General features: G+C 40.4%; 1 protein-coding gene across 3 annotated transcripts in view; it reads right to left on the reverse strand.

Moving 5' to 3' along the window:
- DHRSX (dehydrogenase/reductase X-linked) overlaps positions 1–18,354 on the reverse strand; it is a 160,519-nt gene that overhangs the window by 13,010 nt on the left and 129,155 nt on the right. For all 3 annotated transcript variants that reach the window (XM_061459828.1, XM_061459827.1, XM_061459829.1), the window contains one exon: positions 16,415–16,622. In XM_061459828.1, the coding sequence (XP_061315812.1) occupies positions 16,415–16,622 (208 nt within the window). The remainder of the gene's footprint in view (positions 1–16,414; positions 16,623–18,354) is intronic.

Raw genomic sequence — 18,354 nt, forward strand, 5'->3', positions numbered from 1 at the left:
TGCAGAGTACTTCTGACTTGGGTTTTGATACCAATTAAGGGCATGGGTAACTATGAGAAAGAGACTTACTTACACATGCAGAACTATCAATAGACAAAATTATGAATTAACCTTTTATTTTTATTAAGTGCCCAGGAGAGTTTCTGTTGCACTTGTATTCATAGGGTGTTTTGACTAAAAGGTTAGAGCAGTTGTTCAGAATAGGAAACAAATACTGTGAGGTTTTGTGGTTTGATAAATGCATGTTACAGAATCACTTGGTGCTGAAACAATTCGCTTTGTTAGGGAGCTGTACTGAACTGTGCTGTTTGGTAATGCCATTTTGCTACACACGTCCGTTTGCTTTGAGAGTCCAATCAATGAGCCCTCCCACTTGCTTGCTCGAGGTGATACACTGCACACAGTAATGCTCCAGATGATTAAACTTCTGCATCCCAGGAGAAATTCCAGTGGAATTAATGCAGAACTATGCTGTGGTTTAGTAACTGCTTTTAACTCATAAAAGTACAGGCTGAGGTCTGAGCAGAGGCTGGAAAGCCAGCACAGTCTGCCCATTCCATCCCTCCCTGCTGCTCCTCCTGCCCGCCTGGCTGCTTGCTTAGCATTCTACACTTTACCTGCAAGTCTGCACAGCTCTGCAGCAGCCTATTGTTATTTAATATGTACTTCACAGAAGAATTGAATTGTTCTAATCAAGATTAGGACTCCTGTTCTCTATGTGGTATGCAAAGCATGCCTGCAGTGTAAACTTTCACCCGCTTCTCCGCCTGCCTTTTCATCATGACCCATGACAATCTCAGATAGTTTCAGCTCTTCTTCATACTCTTTCCTTCCTGAATCCCTAAATGCCTCACTGCATCCTTACCAAGTGTGGCTCCTACAATAGCATGCCAGGCATTTGCCCCATTCGGTCAGATCCCTTTTTGAAGCCTGTATGTGATGTGGAGGAGGGTGTCTTCCGGAGCTCAGGGTAGGAGGGTTCCCAGTGCAGCAATGAAACTTACCCTTTTCAGATCACCCATCTGTGTCACTGATTCTCTTCAGAAACCACAAAGGGGTAGAGAGCAGCCTTGAAAGCATGAGTGCTTAGGGCAGGTGGCTCTTACCATCTCTGGAGCAAACAGAAGCCCAAGCTTTTTGATATTAGAGAAAGAGGGAAATATTATGTGAAACATCATCAATACATTGACCCAGCCAAATGTGAGAAGGCAGGAAAAGTGGTAGGTCCACAAGCAATTCCAAGCCAGGGCAGAAAACAAAGCTTCTCTTGCAGCAAAATCACAAGGGGCAAAGGTGGTGTGACAGCAGTGTTGCATTGCTGGATGTGGAGGGCTACAAGAAATGAGTGTGGGCGGGGCCAGTCTCAGGGTGCAGAAACCACCAGCATCAGCCACAATTCTTGCTGCTGCTCAGCCCTTCCTCGGGCATGAGCCACTGCTGCATCTGGAGGGACAAGCTGCAAAGCCCCCCCTGCAAATGTCTGCTGAGCTGATGTGGCTGATATTTAGTCCCTCAGCTCTGCAAGGGAGCCACAATCGAGAAGCAAGAGTTTCCCAAGCAGCATACTTTTTAGATAAAAATAACCTAAATGTTCGTTTTTTTGCCAATTATATAAACTCCTCAGTGACCAAAACGTAACTGACCTTTACTTTTAAATCTGTGTTCAATAAAAGAGGATTACAATTGTTTGTGAACTTTGCAAAGTCTGTAACATGGCTTGGGGAAAAAAAAATCTTAATTTATATTTGTTGCATCCCTAATAGCTGCTGACAGTCTGTGAAATAAATGGTTTTAATTATTGATCTCGCTGAATCTCAGGTCTCATCATTTAATCAAAAAATAGCACATTACCGACAATTGGGATTAAATGGAAAGTCATACAGTAGGAAAATCAGGAAATTACATTAGCACCAAAGAGTGACAAATATGTCCTTATGGCAGCCGTGTCCTGAGACAGCAGAACATTTAAAACTGCTCCATCAAAAAAATAACCAAACCAAAACCCGAAAAAAAAAACAAAAAAAGCCCTCGAGTCTTTTCTGTTTATCCTGAGACTTATGGCTATTGAAAATGACAATGTGGTCTCTGAAAAAAAAAACAACAAAACAAACCAAAACTAACCCCCTAAAAACATTTTAAAGACTCCTTTTAGCTATCTTATACATTGCTGTAAAATAAGTGGTACTTTTTTTTATCGAACTACTGATGCATGACAATGACAATAGAGCTAATCAATACGTAATGACTACATTTCAGGAGTAATGCTCTGTTCAGAGGAAAAAGATAGCTGCAACTCACAATTATTGACACCAAGAAGCACAGGAATCAATGCCCACAAGAGATCTGCACATTATTTAAAATTTCTTCAGAAATATTTGTCTTTGTTCCTTCATCTCAGTGTAAGTTTTCATGCCTGTAATACTGTGAGTATATTAAAGGTTAGTGTGAATATTTTAAAGACACTAGAATAAAATGCAAAAGCTAGACTTCTGATGGGTAAGTCTAACAGCTAGCAGTGGTATGACTGTAAGTGGAGTGCTGTAGTTATGGGTCTCTGTGCAAAGCTCTACTGTCAGTCACAAAATGATCTCACCTCTCATGGGCCCAGTATAATTCTGCAGGACTTCAGATTTTTAGTCTTCCAGTATGTTTTTCAGCATTTACTGCTCAGAGTAACTGGAAGTATGCTAGGTGGCCAGAGCTGGAGGTGATGTGCCTCAACACTTGCTGAAGTCTTTCCCGGAGATAGATTTATCACTGGCCCCTAAAGTGGACCAATGAGTTCCCATTGGCCTAATTTTCTAAATATAGCCCTTTGCCTTCTTTTTATCAACATGTCCGTGTATAGCAAGACTGAACTAGTCTAAGGTACAAATCCGAATTCTACTCTGTTAGCACAGGGAAGAGAATAACCCATTGTTCTTCACTTGTATAAGCAAGTACCCCAGATGTACATTGCAGTGAAGAAGCTGATTACCTCTGAGTCTCACATTTGTCTTTTTTGAGTTACAGGAAGCTCAAGATGTGGCTGGTTTGTAGCTCGAAATGATGTTCCTTTAGTTTAGATTTTAACTGCAAACCAGTCTGCTTACCCCAAAACAAACATCTGGTCTTTGCTTAGAAAACAAACAGATGACTTCACTCCTGCCATCAGAGCACAGCTACTCAAACACCTAACAACAGTTAGCAGTAGCATCTGATAGGAGGGAGAGATACTCAAAAGAACAAAAACCTAGCTGCAAGTAGAAATAACCAGATTTGGGTGTCTTACAGAAGAAAACAGTAGTATTTTTTTAAATCACTGTTATAGTAAAATGTAGGAAAGTAGTTGGTTCTTGAGAAATCAGAGAGATTCCTATCTTCTGGTGTAAATTAACATTCTGAAGAATTTACAAACAGCTGTAGCTGACCACAGCAGAAAAAAATCCCAAACAAAACATAACCACAAAGAGAAATTTGAAGAGAAAATAGCACCGTGGTATACATTCTTAGAGAAGATGTTTCCCTAAGCAAAAAAATAGATGCCTGAACCAAGTAAGCTCTTTAGCTCCTTCTGTGTAATGTAAACTCATTTCAAAAAAAGCTCACTCAGTGTTTTTTCCTTTTATTTAGGCAAGTATGAGAAATTACAAAATGAGAATGAAGATATTCTCAGCCTACACCTCATTTGCAAGTAGTAGAGAGCTGCTTACACTCATAGAGTTTGCTTTTGTGTAGAAGAGGGAATAAAATCCAGACAGTGCTCTGCTGCTGCTACATTAAAGAAGTACAAATATAGCTAATTTGAAACTACAAAGGGAGAAGGAGGCAGAATGAAGTGGAAATGAGACTATATCCCAGAGTATATTGACATAATCTTGAAGTAAACATTAAAAATGTATCTATGGAGTGAGAAACAGAAAAGGAAGCTGCCATCCCAAAGCTTGTGTGCCTGATCATACTGCCCTGCTGGCTCCCAGTTTTCTGGTTTAATTTAGAGAAAAGGTTACTATCATCTATCATGTTCCATGCATTGTCAGAAGAGCCAGCCCTATGTGTTTTGTCATTAAGCCCACTGAAGAGGTGTTTTAAATGCTTGCAATGGATGTTAGCCGACTACTTGCCAGCTGCGCCGTAGCTCTGCCCTTTCTTCTAATTCAAAAGTATATTAACCAGAGCATAATTGCAGGTGTTCTCATTCATAATCTACAGTGACAATAACAAACAGCAGACCAAATGAAAAGGATCTTGCAGTCTTCCAAAATATGCAGTGTTTTGCTTTTTGTTAGAGCTATTTATCTATTATTCTTAAATTTTCTTAGGTATTGCAGGTGACTGAAATTAAGAGTGAAAAAATATTATTGAAAACTACTTAATAATTTATGTTTAACTTGCAAAGCTACAGTAGGCTGCATTTTTGTTTACTGTAGGATTAAAAAGGAATTTCTTTTATTAATATAATTTTGTATATGAAAAAATTCTGAAGGAAAGTGATATTTTAGCACGAAAACTAGGTAGTCTCCACAGATTTTAGCAAAGGGACTCCAAAACATAAAAGGTATGCCAGGCTCCTGCATTTTAGATGTATCTACTTTTTTATTATGAAGGCACTATATAACTGCTATAAGAAAATACTTGCAAAAGTCTGTTAATAAGTATCTACTGTCAACACAAGTTTTACAGAAACACACGCTACAGTGAAAATATGGAAAAACAAGAAAGGAAGATATATGCACTTAATGAAAATAACTTTCACCTGCCCCACATGAAAATAAGAAATCTTTTAAGCAAGAAAACTGTTTAGATGAAGAAATACCTACTGTTAAAAATAACGCAGCAATGCAGTGCTCTTTACCAGAGGAATTAGACACTGTTTACTAATTCCTTGAAGTGGCAAAAACACATGCATTACAGTGATATGATTCATAGGCAGATATTCCCATCATATCCTGGGCTGCATCAAGAAGAGCATGACCAGCAGGTCAAGGGAGGTGATCCTGCCCCTCTACTCTGCTCTTGTGAGACCACACCTGGAGTATTGTGTACAGCTCTGGGGCACCCAATGTAAGAGGGACATGGATCTGCTAGAGTGAGTCCAGAGGAGGACCACAAAGATGATCAGAGGTCTGGAGCACCTCTCCTATGGACATAGGCTGAGTCAGGCTTGCTCAGGCACATTTCTTTCTTCACGTCATACGTTTCTTCCCCTCAGATGAAATTCAGCGCCTGAACATTTTAGGAATGGAAATCTTCATTGTGGAAACCCACACTAGTCTACTCTGGACACTGTCAGTTGGAGCTCCACTGCTGACTTCCAGCAGGGCTACAAGCCTCCCCAGAGTTACCCATCTTGAAGGTGAAAACCATAGAGTCAGGAGGGCCCAAGATGGTGACCTGGAGCTGCCTGTGGAAACACAGGGGAAGCCATGGTCTCTCATACAAGGCTGCTGCTCCTGGCTGCCTGGCCTCTCTGCTGGAAGGGGTCTCTTGAGCACTGACCAACTTCAAGAAGACCACTGCTGTAGCCGTGATTCGAGATTAACCAGACAGCTATGCCAACTATCTCTACAGCTGAATTTTCAATTTATGTTGGCTAATTTATTTTTTAACAGCATGCACAGATTTCTTGAACAGGACAATAAAAGATCTCATTTTCATTGAAGACTCTTCAGTCTGACCTATAACCTCATCTTCAGTTTTCTCCTGTAACTGTATTGCTGGGGGCATAGTTCAGTACAGCTCATCAGCAAACAAGTAGAACTGTTGTCTAGAAAGGCAAGGATGGAGGTGAATGCAAGAAGTCACACATCTTCACTAAAGGTTTTCCTAAAGAAGGATTTGCTGGGTACCTGACATGTTCTCAATCAAAATGAATGTTTGTTGGGAAATCTTTGCTTTTGCACCCTTATACTGGATTTCTTCTTTCTTTTCAGCATGGGAGCAAAACTGATAAACCTGAAAGGGAAAAAAATGGATTTCAAATACAAAAGGAATTCAAAAGGAACAGGGGACTGGAGGGGCCTCTTGGGACATATCTGATCTTGTAATTTTGTAGATATTGTATCTGTTGAACTTGTCTATAAACGTACTTAAATTCCATCTTAAATCCAACAGTTTTCCTATAGCTACCACTCTGTGGAAGCCTTTACCAGAGTCTGATTCCAGTGATTAGAGACAAGTTTCTTACTGCTTTTTTCTTATTTTTTTCTGACTTTCTTAAAGTAAATACATTTCCAGTCAGTCTGCTTCAATTCATTCTTGTCTTGACCATTGTTGCCCTGAAAGCAACCTCACTCCTATTTTGATTAAAAGGTATTGCTAAATACCATGACATAACTAAAAAAGTTGTTGCCTAAAGTTTCCACAGAGTCAAACTGAAACCAACACACAAAAGATGTGTTATCTTTATGGTAACAGCAACAGCAATGGTATCACCCTTACACAGGATGGTACCTGCCCACATCTATGAAGGCTAATGACTCTAACACTGCAAATGCTTTCTTCTCAACCAGGAAAGCATGGGACAGATTTAAATCACACGTACGAGAGCTACTTCTGAGCACTGGAGGTGCTTTATAATCCCCTTGGCTCCTCTGAGTAAGCTGCTGTATAGTGACCTGGAGATGACAAGTCCAGGTACCTAAGCACAAACACATTTTCTATTTTATCACTTCTTCAAAAAGCTGGAAACAGATGACTCACCAGCAATCTGCCTCTGACCCAATACTACGATAAGAGGGTTGAAAATCTCATAGGAGAAGTTATACAGCAAGGTACTGGGTGATGGTTATATTTTGCAGTGAAAACAGTGGTTCATATGAAACAGACCTGTCCCAATATAAGGCGAAAAAAGCCTACCACACCATAAAACCAAAACTGAGCACTGAGTGTATATACAATAGCACTAACAGGGGAATTATATTTAGGGAAAAAAAAACAAAACCAAAATAAAACTATATAAAACTCCCTGTTTGGTGTCTTCTAGATCTGCTTCTTGAATGGATTTCAAGCAACATCAGCTGAACCCAGTATTAGAAACATTTGAAGTATTTACTACCTCTAGATATCTGCAGGCCCTCTAAGGCGATTAAGGTTTGGAGTATCTGTGCCAGCCTTAATCCACTTCTCAAGATAATAGGCATATAAAATAGGACACCTGGGCCACAAACCTAAACCAGGCAAGAAAAATAAAAGGCCATCCACAGATCAAGGAGAACCTCTAAGGAGCAGGATCAGTCATGTAAAATGTTTTTCATAGGGACCATACACTACCTAGAAGATGCAAAGTCAGATCAGATAATCCTTGCTACAAGAATATGCAATAAGATTGTGACCTGAATGCTTTTAGTTTTGGGTCTTGTTTCCTAATTTAGCAGGTCCTGATCAGCTACACTTGTGCAAAGCCACTGATGAAGTACCAGAAGTTTCATGATGATGGAAGTCATAAATACATATGCAAAGGAAAATGGGGACCTAAGTTGTCATTACGAGTCATGATGTATGAAAATAGTAATAACTGAACTCCTCCCTGAGAAATGACCAATCTACATTCACAGCTTGGGCAGTCATAAAAACAGCCTTTGCACCTGGACAATGTAAAACGCTGACAGAAAAAAAAAACACAACAAGCATACTGCCTCATATTGCCTTTTCTACACCATTTTTAGAACAGAACAACCTGTCAAAATATACCCATAGCATGTAATTTTATTTTCAACACTCTCAGCTCTAGAAACAATGGGACAGCTTTTCTCTTTCTACATTTTTAATCATCATAGGATAGTATGCGACAAGTGGCAGACGCTGTGGAAGACTCTATTTTGCATCTCCAGAGCTTGTCAGGAAAAGTATTGAGTAAGTCAATCAGTACCACTCTTCCCGAGACGCATTCGGCATCAGCATACTGCTGCCTACTGCAAGGATGCAAGACAGCTGGGGAGCCACTGCAGAACACCACTTGCAACAAAGCCATAGGAACACAGGGCTGCCAGCACAGGGTACCAACTCTGGCCCCTGCTGTTCATTCAAAAAGTAACAAATACACTACATTGTATAAACAATTGATAAGATGGTAACTTAAGCTTGTAAATTGGGGGTGGCTAGCGCCAAGAGTATGATGAGCAATTAAGAGACATTAGGAGCAACTCATCTTTTCAGACGATGCCTGAGCCTAAGACCAGTAGTAGCTTGTCCTTCCTATTCCAGCGACATAAAAGTAGGGCAGCGTGGTGAAGCCAAACAAATACCGGTATAAATCCCATGACTGATAAGCTGTCCAAGTTCATTCTTGTTTTATTGCACATTTCTCAGGTTTCATCCAAATCCTCTTCTGCATATGTACTGTATTTCCCGCAGAGCGCCTGTCTGAGGTAACATGACTCCTGTGGTTACTTCCCCTTTCCAGCACTGAGATGGCAACATCCAAATGTAGTCATTCGCCCTGAAGAGACTCGCAGACCCAGTTTAAAGAGAATGTTTAAATATGCATTAACATATAGAAACCACTAACTCTGGACAGATTGTTTTAATGACTTCTGTTTGTGCTGCATACAGGATCATCTTCCTTCTAGAAAAATGGGAGCTAGGGCCACTGCACCAAATTCCTTTCTCATGTGTAGCTACTAAAATCCTCCAAATCCCATGTATTTAGCTGAGAAGATAATAAAACCAGAGCAAACCATGTGAACTATGTCTTGCACCTCTCATACCCTCTCTAAAATGCAAACACAAATTCTTTGGCGCTGGCAACCCTAATTGTTATAGTCATTACTAAAGCCAGAGCTATCCAAGTGACTTCTGAATTGAAACTTGTCAAAACTCACAAATTGGGTGCTCGATGATCCTGTTATTTTAAAAAATGTATTTACTCTTTCCAGTTCTTCCTCAAGTAGTGGGTGGTGCTTGCTTTCTGTGGTTCTTGTTACATACATCACGCTATCATAAATACATACATAGTCATAGCTACCTATGTAAATGCATGGCAATATTTATGTGATAAACAGTGGAGGCACACAGTGGATTATAAACATATATGAGAAATACATTTCATAAATAACTGGTATTTCCTCACCTGTGGCTGCTCAGGAGCACATTTCCCGCTTACACAAGAAGTGGTCTGATACTCCAAACACCCAGAGCTGCCATTTGGAAAACCAGCCTGATCACAAATTGCTCGTGCCCCAGATATGTGAACACAACTTTCCAGTTCCTACTCTCTCCTGTTCACATCCAAACCCATGATATCTTCAGTTCTTTACTAGCATCAGTGTTTTTTAAAATGTCCTGTACATTGGTATGGCATTAATCTTAAGCAACTTTATACAGCACAGACGTCTACAGCTGAGCTAGTCACCACAGGACTCCTTCATCGTTCACAGTGATAAACTGGCACTTGAAGGAACTGATTTATCTGGCCAACTGCAGATACTTGTCTTAGGATAAGACAGATCCAGTACTAGCAGTGACCATGAGGAGATCACCGGATGAACAGCTCTGGTGCAGGCATTCAGACATTTATGAACCAGGAGACCTGTCAGAGGTGGCTTCCTGGCATAGATGCCTTAGATCACTAGAAAAGGGGATGTTTGCAGCTTCTTGGCAGAGCTTGGCATTTTCTGTCTATCTTTCAGAGCTCAGGATAACCATTGAAAACTGTGTCTATGCTGCTCATGGAAGAGTTTCCTTACCTCACATTGAAAGGTTTTTCAGTCTCCTTGGATTACTGGTAAATTCAGGACTGTCACATTCAGAGAGGGGGAAAGGAATGCCTGTAAATCTCTGAAACCTCTTAAAACGAATTTCTGCGTAGTGAGTAGGGACTTTAGGTGATGGGGCTCTGCAATATAATTTTATCAGCACTGTGCTGTTACAGATGCATTACAAGTTACAAAACAATAAGGAATTTAGGTAGGTCATCTCCAGAGAATTATTAATTGATATATAATGCACACTGCACCTGATGGCAACCTGTCCATGTGATGTGTGTGCATATATATACACACATATATATATTAATGCGCACTCCCACAACCTCCTTCTCTGCATCTCCTTATTTTAGTGATCTAATTCCAAACTGGTGCTCACCTGTGAGCTTGGTAGCAGGATTTTCCAAGGGAAGATGGTGTTTTTTCTCCTTAACTCAGTGTTGCAACTATTGTTCCTACCCTTGCTGAACGGGTCATTTCTTTGGGGCTGGGGTGGACTCTTTTTTCTTTTATTCTTTCTCTCTTTCAAAAAGATATCTGAGAGACATGCTGATGAGAAAAATTAGTGGTTGCTCTGTATGCTGCTGCCAGTGGCTTCAAGTTTCCAACAGCGCTGTGTTACCAGACTTAAAGAAAATGGTATTTTAATTATGTGATGATGGAGGTAGAAATTCCCAGGTGCACGAGGAAGAATTACAGTAGTGTGACGCTATAATCCCTAACTATAAAGACTAAGGATTAAAAGTGAAAGGCTAATGGTCTAGTTGAAATTTCAGGATTTCATCTCATTCCCCAGCCTTCCAAGATCTTTATTGAGACCTTTACATTAGAGGCATTATGGTTACCTTCTTTAAAACTGACAGGAATCAGAACCAAGTCCCTGGCATGTATTTTTGGTCCACAGCAAATTATCTTCCTCTTGTGTTTCCTCCATTTTGAACATGTCTGACTGGGAACACATTACCATACAAAGGTATTAACCAAATACATAGGAAAGAATTGCTGAGAAACGTTAGCAAGTATTTAATTGATTGATGGAAAATGTCTTTCCTAACTAACCCTCTGGGTTCCGAATATGAAAATAGTTAGATTACAAGATGGTAAGTGCTGATGTGCTAACACTGGTTAGGCTCTTGATTTTCACAATTTCTTAACTGTTTACTTACTCTGTCCACAGCACAGCAATACAGAGACTATTTTTTTACTCTTTTGGATACAAACTGAATTCCTTTCAGACAGAATGACACAATCTGCCCACGCTGTCAAATTAAATTAACAATCCTTTACCACGCAGTCCTCTACCACAAAGGTATTTACCTGTTTTCAGTAAGCTTCTGGCCTGCCAGCAAAATGATATCATAACATTTCAGACACTTACCAGTCTGAAAGTTCCACTCCAAAACAATTTCACACAGGACAAGCATAGGTTTCTACATAGTGCACAGTGTAACCTGTATTTCTTTAGACTTTCCAAGCTACAAACGATCAATCCTGCAGGTAGTGTTAGACAGTTTTCCAGTCTTGTGAACTCTTTTGAAAGATGGAAGATAGTCTTCCTATTTTACACTGTCAGGAAAAAAAAAGGGGGATACTTTTCCTATTTTAACTAAACAACTAAAACTGCAGGACAAGGCACAAGATGGATCTCTGACCGTATACACTGCTTTGTTATTTTCTTGCTCCATGTCTGTGTTTCGGCCTGTTCCAACTAGCACTCTCCAAGAGGAAGCCTGGGTGTGGTTTGGGGATAGATCATGCCAGTAGCTGCTCCAAATCAGAGTTATAAACAAGAACTTCAACAGCCTTTACTTGCCTCTGATGCACTCCAACACATTGCACTCCCACCCATTTTGTGCTGTCCCATACAGCATCCTTACCCTTTTGAGTGCCATCCACCAATGCACACAACACAAATCCTTTTCTTTCTTGCCATCTAAACATTCTCCAGAAATTCTCAATGTGTCTCAGAATAAATGTTTTGACTACTTAGACCTGAGAAAACAGGTACAAAAATAACAATAGCTTGAGACAAGGGGAACAATGGGTACAGTGGAGAACAGGGTCCAATGTTATTTAGGTGGGCACTGAGAGCCTACTTTAGAGAAGTCTGATCCTAATTAGGACAGACACAAAAGACTCTGTGCTCCAAAGGCTTCTTGCCCAGCAGTTAGAAGAAATAAAGCAGCTAAACTGCATCCACAGACCCCAAAAAAAGCAGGAGGGCCTGGATGCCTACCCGAGTCCAGGGATTCACATGCAAGAAAAATCACCAGTATTTGGGAGCTCTAAGAGTTGCTCATTAGACTTCTCAGGTGGGTCCATCCATCTTTCTCCCTAGAACCATTCTATGGCTGTATGAAAAATCAAATATTTATTTCATAGAATAAAAGAAGCCCCATGGCTCTAAAGCAAAAACACTCGTCCCAATGTGTACAAAAATGAGACCTGTTTAAACACTAGAGTAGTAACTCTAGTTATAGAATAGAATAAGTAAGGCCATTTCCTTCTCTCTGATTTTGACCAGAATCCTACTTTTGATCTGAAAAGCCTTTTGTAAAAGTTAACCACAAATGACATGTTTCTTCAAGGAGTTTTCATTTTGTGAGAAAATTCCGGAACAGCTTTACATGAGGACCTCACACTCACATGGACAGAGGATGTTGATGCTGATGAATTGCTGCTTTCAGCTGTAGATTTTAATTATTCTCATTCTCTACAGCTGGCGTTATTGTGTGGTGATGTGTTTGTCTCCTGACATCTCAGGGTGGGGGAAGGATGAAATGAATTTTCTACATTCACAGTGCCAAAGGGACAGTTCGAATATGAAATGCTGCAATAAGACCTGCATGACTATGTCCGCTGGCATGAATGATGAATCCAGGGGTTTTAGATCTTATTTTCTAGCAGCATTTACAGACTGGAAGCATTTCTTTAAAAATGTTATTGGAAAATTACACTCAAGCCTATTTTGACAGATGAAAGAAATTAACTGGTTTATATTGGCTGATTTCTAGCCTGTGCTACTGAAGCCCTTCCCTTTGCTTTTACAGGCTGGCGAGGTCACTAATTCTACTCATTTTCAGTTTGTCAGTCAATAATAATTTATGTGGTACTACGTCTTTGAAACTGACAGCTGAGACAAGATCTGATGCACAGTCTTCCTTCCATAATGCCTTCCTAAACACTGGTCTGAGGTGGCCGAAAGGACTGAATACTCTCTATCTGAAAATGCCCTGTTCACCAAGCTGGTCATAAGGAAGGATTTGGGTAAGTTTACAACATTGCTGTGCAGGAAACATCTCTACTTTAATGGCATAATGAAGTCACACGAAGCAGAACGGTCTCTGCCATTGGACATTAATGTGAGTCAACATTTTATGTTTTTCTCTAAGGCATTTTAATTGTATCACAAGCAGAGGCCATCTGGCTGAGAATGAATATTCACTATCTCTAGCAGAACTAGAAGTACTTCAGAGGGAAACGGTACCTTCCTGGCTTCTAGCTTGGACAGTACACATTACTAAATCTGGTGTGTTCCACAGCTGGCTAAATTGCAATTTGATGCCCAACGAATGTCTTTTTAGGCTATTATTATCTTATTATTTAGTTATAGTTTACTAGTTTGGAGTTTATATCTTAAAAAAAAACAAAACTTTACGTCAAAAATTCTTAAGAGACTTTCACTGCACTCTGCAAAAGACGGACTGCTTGTCCGCTTTTATTTACTAAGAAGTTACAGGGGTAGAAACCAATTCTTTTTTTTTTTTTTTTTTAGGAATAAGCATAATTTCTCTCTTGTGTGTTTATTAAAAATGTAGAGAAAACATTTGCAAAATGGAAATTTAAAGAACAAGTAGAATAGCAGACAATAACTTTCCTGAGAAAGAATTAAGCAGAGAAAGAGTGAAACCATCACTTCTAAAGGGCAGGCATTAATTTCACAAATTTTATTACCATCAGTGGATCTTTGAGCTTAGCCTATCTTATTTCTACAGTGGTGCCTCTCACTGCAGCTGATTTGGTAGAGATTTTAGTGAGCAAAGTATGAAGACCAGAAGACAATGTTTCACAGTTCTGAGAACTCAAGCTGTTAATACCTTGTATCGTAGCCTATTTACAAACTTGTAGATTTATTTGTACCTAAATATCTTGAGGTGGCTCTGATTTGGATGTTGAGCCAACAGCCTTGTCTGCCAACTAAGCTGCCTCACATATGAGCAGCCCAGTGAGAGTGGGGGTCAGGCTGCAATAGCTGGGAGGTATTTGACTTGAATGCAATTGGGACCAGTGCTGGCAGAAATGCATTTAAAGGCAGAGGAGGCTCTGCCACAGTAGTTTGGAATTAAATCAAACAACCTGTTGACTCTCTCCCGAGTGAACGCAATGTGATAAATCCAAAATGTATTTTCTCACCAGGGCTATCTGGGTTGTGTTGGCTCTCGCAAGTGCCAGGTTGCAACGGGTGAAGCAATTTCCTGCACGCATTTAGAAACTGCTCCAGAATACTTCAGGGTGATAAAAGTTAGTCGAGCCAATATGACTAGAGAGCTATCACCTCATTTTCACTGCATTACTGCCATAATCATAGAAGGAAGATTTATATATGTGCACTTGGGAATGAAATTCCAGAGCAGAAGAGACCCTTACTACCAACTATCATCTACCAACTATCAGACAACTGAATTTTCTTATACTGGCTTCCTTAATTTTCTCCAGAGAAATTTACCCTAGTGCACAAGACCAACACAAGGCCCACACAGGTCTGAACGCTGGATACTACAGCCTTTGGTACAGCCCTATTAAAATTGCCAGGCATGCTTTTGATGTGAGCTTGCCATGGACCTAAGCATTGCCTTGTGAGCCATTCTGCTGGAACTGAACATCATGTACCTATGTGATAAAGTGCTCCTGAGTGTGAGAAAGGAAGGCAAAGTCAATCCCGAATACATAAACATATCTTAAGCATTAAGCAATAAGCAAAACGTAGAGGTCAGAGCAGTGATTCAGAAACCTAAGGAAGGACGGGAAGAGTGATAGCAGGAGTTTCCCTCTCCTTTGGTTCACAGGAAAAACACATTGAGTGCTATATAAAAACATGAAAATCTCAACCTCAAAACCGGAAGCATACAGTCATCCAAACCTGAAGTTATTCTTACTTAAAAAGCAATTGATGTGTTCGCTTTTCGGCAGTACACACTTCCACATACTTTGGAAGTATACTTCCATGTCTGTCAGTATGTCTGTGTCCATCACCTGTTCCAAGGCAGAATTCTTTTAGAGCAGTTTTTCATCCAAAGAATAGGAAGTGATCAGGAACTATCAGCACATTAATACTAGAGCTGCATGAGACTCCCTCTTGTGATAAATCCAGTCATTTTATGTGTGCTCAGTGACATCCCATTCAGTGTCTAAACCTGGTCAGTATAATACAAAAATGTCTCCCTGGGCACACAAATGAAACTGAGGGTTGTAAACAACAAGAGACTAAATTCTCACTCTCAGACATGGAAATTTTGTCAGAATTTTGTGGCTCCAGAGGAAAAGCTGAGCACAACCTAAACATCTGCATGAAACTGTTACATTAGCAAGGTGAAGTAAGTCCAATGAAAAAACACCACCACCTTAGAGTGATATTTAAAATGTCAATCACAAGAGGCAAAACAAGTTTAATATATACAGTCTGGCAAAGCTGCATTCTGCTTCTTTAAGAATGCATTACATATTATGAGCATTCCTATTACAATTGTATTGCAATATTCAGAGGATACTTGGAAGACACTATTACTTTTTTTTAATATGGGTTTATTTGTTTACATCTTATTTTACAGCCACTCTTCCAGCCTCTAGTTTAATTTCTAAAATTAAAGCTACTGATATTTCCATATCAAAGTTTAAAATTAATTTGCTTTGTGGGACATGCCCCTTGATCTAAAATACTTCATTTTAATTAGGACATTTAATTTTCCCTAATGGAATCAAGTTCAATTCACTTAATCCAAAGCTACTTTCTGAAAAGTACATTTTCTCAGCACAAGTCCTCTTAAGGCTTGTCCGCATGAGGAGACTGTACCTACAGAGCTAAACTGATTTCAGATTGATCTACTTACACCACTACAAAATGTTACTGAAGTTAACTGCAGCTGGGTCTGCCCCATTTCTGGATCAGTTTGGTCAAGCAGCTGTAAGTTTCCTAACGCAAACCAGGAACAGGTAACAGAAAATCAGGTACCATTACAAGTATGTGTTAGTGTGAGACCATGAGTGTCTGGGCCCACACAGCTTAGGGTATGGCCACTTCCCACCACCATTTTTGTACAGCTTCCTTCCTCTCTTTGCCCTCTTCTCTGTAACGTGCTGTGTACATGTACACCCTGCCACATCACGTTTGCTTCTCATTAGGAGGACGTACAAGACATTTCCAAGGAAAATGCTGCGTATTCTGGCTCTGTGTTAGGATGATGTTTTGCTTCCCATGCACACATGAAAACACACCGATAGATCAGAGGGGAGATAATCAGTGCATAGGCTCAGAATGTGAAAGGCATTCCCATCCCTCACTGTGAGAGAGTTTGCTCTGGGGAAGGCCTGTCTTTATCAACTTTGTCCTTCTCATGAGGACAGAGAAATGCAATCAATTCCATATATTATTATAAACTCTGATACTCCTTCCACTGACTACTGCTCTCACAATGCAGGGGCATGGCTATAAAATGATTTAAAAACCTGCATACCTTGAAGAACAGCCAGGCTGTCATCCATTTAGCCACTTTCACAACCCAAAAGACATGCTTGTAGAGCTCAGTATTCACGACTCCAGGGTCTACTACGTTAGCAGTCACATGGCTTCCATTTGCAGCCAGAAGATGCTGTAGTTGATAGGTAAATAACACAAGGGCAAGTTTGCTTTGGGCATAGGCTCCATGGGGTGAATACGAACATCTGTTACAGGAGAGAAAGAGAGAGGGAGATGCACATAAAAGTAGTCATAAGGAAAACAGAATTGCATGAACATCAAATGTCCTGCATTTTGCAATATCTAGCAAACAAACAGCTGTCCATCTAGTCCTCAGAAGAAGCAGCTTATCACTGGCAGGTGTGCTGCTCACTGGTGATTATTCTGTCAGACACCAAGTCTTATTTATGATGGGGAGAAAAATTAAAATAAAATGACACAGTACCTGCCAGAATCTCTGTCAAAATATTTAAGCTAGAAATGCTGAGGCACCAGTCTCCATGGTACCATCACCTAGAGGCCCACAAACTACTCTTCCCTTCTTCATAGCTCTTTTCTCACATATACATACCCTGTTCCCACAGTAAATCTATGTCTGATCATACTACTCTTGGTTATTTATTATTTGTATTGCAGTAGGACCTACTACTTTCTGACAATGGCTCCTGTGTTGGGCACAGTACAGATGAGCAAGGTACTCATTGTCCCTATCCCAGTGACACCAGATTACACACAGCTAAAGAGAGAGATAAAAGGATGGGGCAAGGAGAGTGGCTGCAAGTGTAACCACAGTTATGCCATGTACAGCAAAGGCAGCTGGCTGGATCTCTACCAAACATGAGGTGTGACAAAGGCTCACAAACACCAGGAATTACAGAAAACATAACCTATTGAGACTCCTCTGTGTCTCATCTGGGTACTGAATCAGCCTTTCTTTCAGGTCAAACTTCCAAGGAGCTGACTAGTTGGGTTTCACTGCATGCAGGCAGCAGTATTTTTAAACAAAATAAGCAGGCTAGTTCCAGGCAAATTAGCAGGAATGTCACTTCAAATGCTCCTCCCGACTTGGGCATCAGCATCACTTCCACAAATTCCTAAGCCATGACAATTCACTCTTGTAATTACTACAGCCTCTCATCTAACCTTTTTTGTGCTTAGTGGAACCAAAGGTAATTCCTGGCATTACAGACAGCCCATAAGCAAAGCAGGTGGGAGCCTAAAGCAACAGGCTCCTGGGGCAGCAAAAGAGCTATGGTCCCCATCCCCTTTGCATCTGCCAGAGCCTGGGGAAGGGGCACTGCTTGCTGATGATGATGGTGTGGAGCCAGGGGTTGGGGTCCTTGGATCAGCAGCCATTGCTTGTGGAGAGATAGAGGGGCACCCGCCCAGGAGCGGGTCTCTCTTTCCCATCTCTCTCCGTTCCCCTAGTTGTTGTCCTGCCTCTGTGCCAGATGCAACTCCAGCCTCTATACCTTCACCCTTAGTGCAGCAAATGCCTAGGCTGGGAATGCACGTACTCTGCTGAAAATCCCACCTTCAATTTCTGTGGCTGCTACTAAGTACAAGGTTTTTATTTTGAATGAATAGCAAGTATGTCTCAGAGCTGTGTTAGCTCATTCTCACTGAATACTTTATTTATAATATCCGGTACATTTCACCACAGAAAGTCCTGGATGATAGCAAACAAGCTGCCTCTTTGCAGAGGTATAAGGCTACTGAAGCAATTTAACTGTTCATGTTGTCTGAATGGACTAAGAAGCTTGGAGACATAATGGCAAATTGTGCAGCTCAGGTACAGGAAATAAAAGACAATACCACTGAATCTCCAGTGCATCTCTTTTTTTTCTTCTTTTTTTTCACCTGCTGTATTCTTGTTCAAGCAAACAAATAACAAACAGGCCACAAATGCATTATATAAATTGAGAGAGAGAAAAAAAA

The sequence above is a fragment of the Pezoporus flaviventris genome, unplaced genomic scaffold (genome assembly GCF_033815535.1).
Source record: "Pezoporus flaviventris isolate CSIRO_AGI_PZ_B2104156 unplaced genomic scaffold, CSIRO_AGI_Pfla_v1 ptg000030l, whole genome shotgun sequence".
Taxonomy (NCBI): Eukaryota; Metazoa; Chordata; class Aves; order Psittaciformes; family Psittacidae; genus Pezoporus; species Pezoporus flaviventris.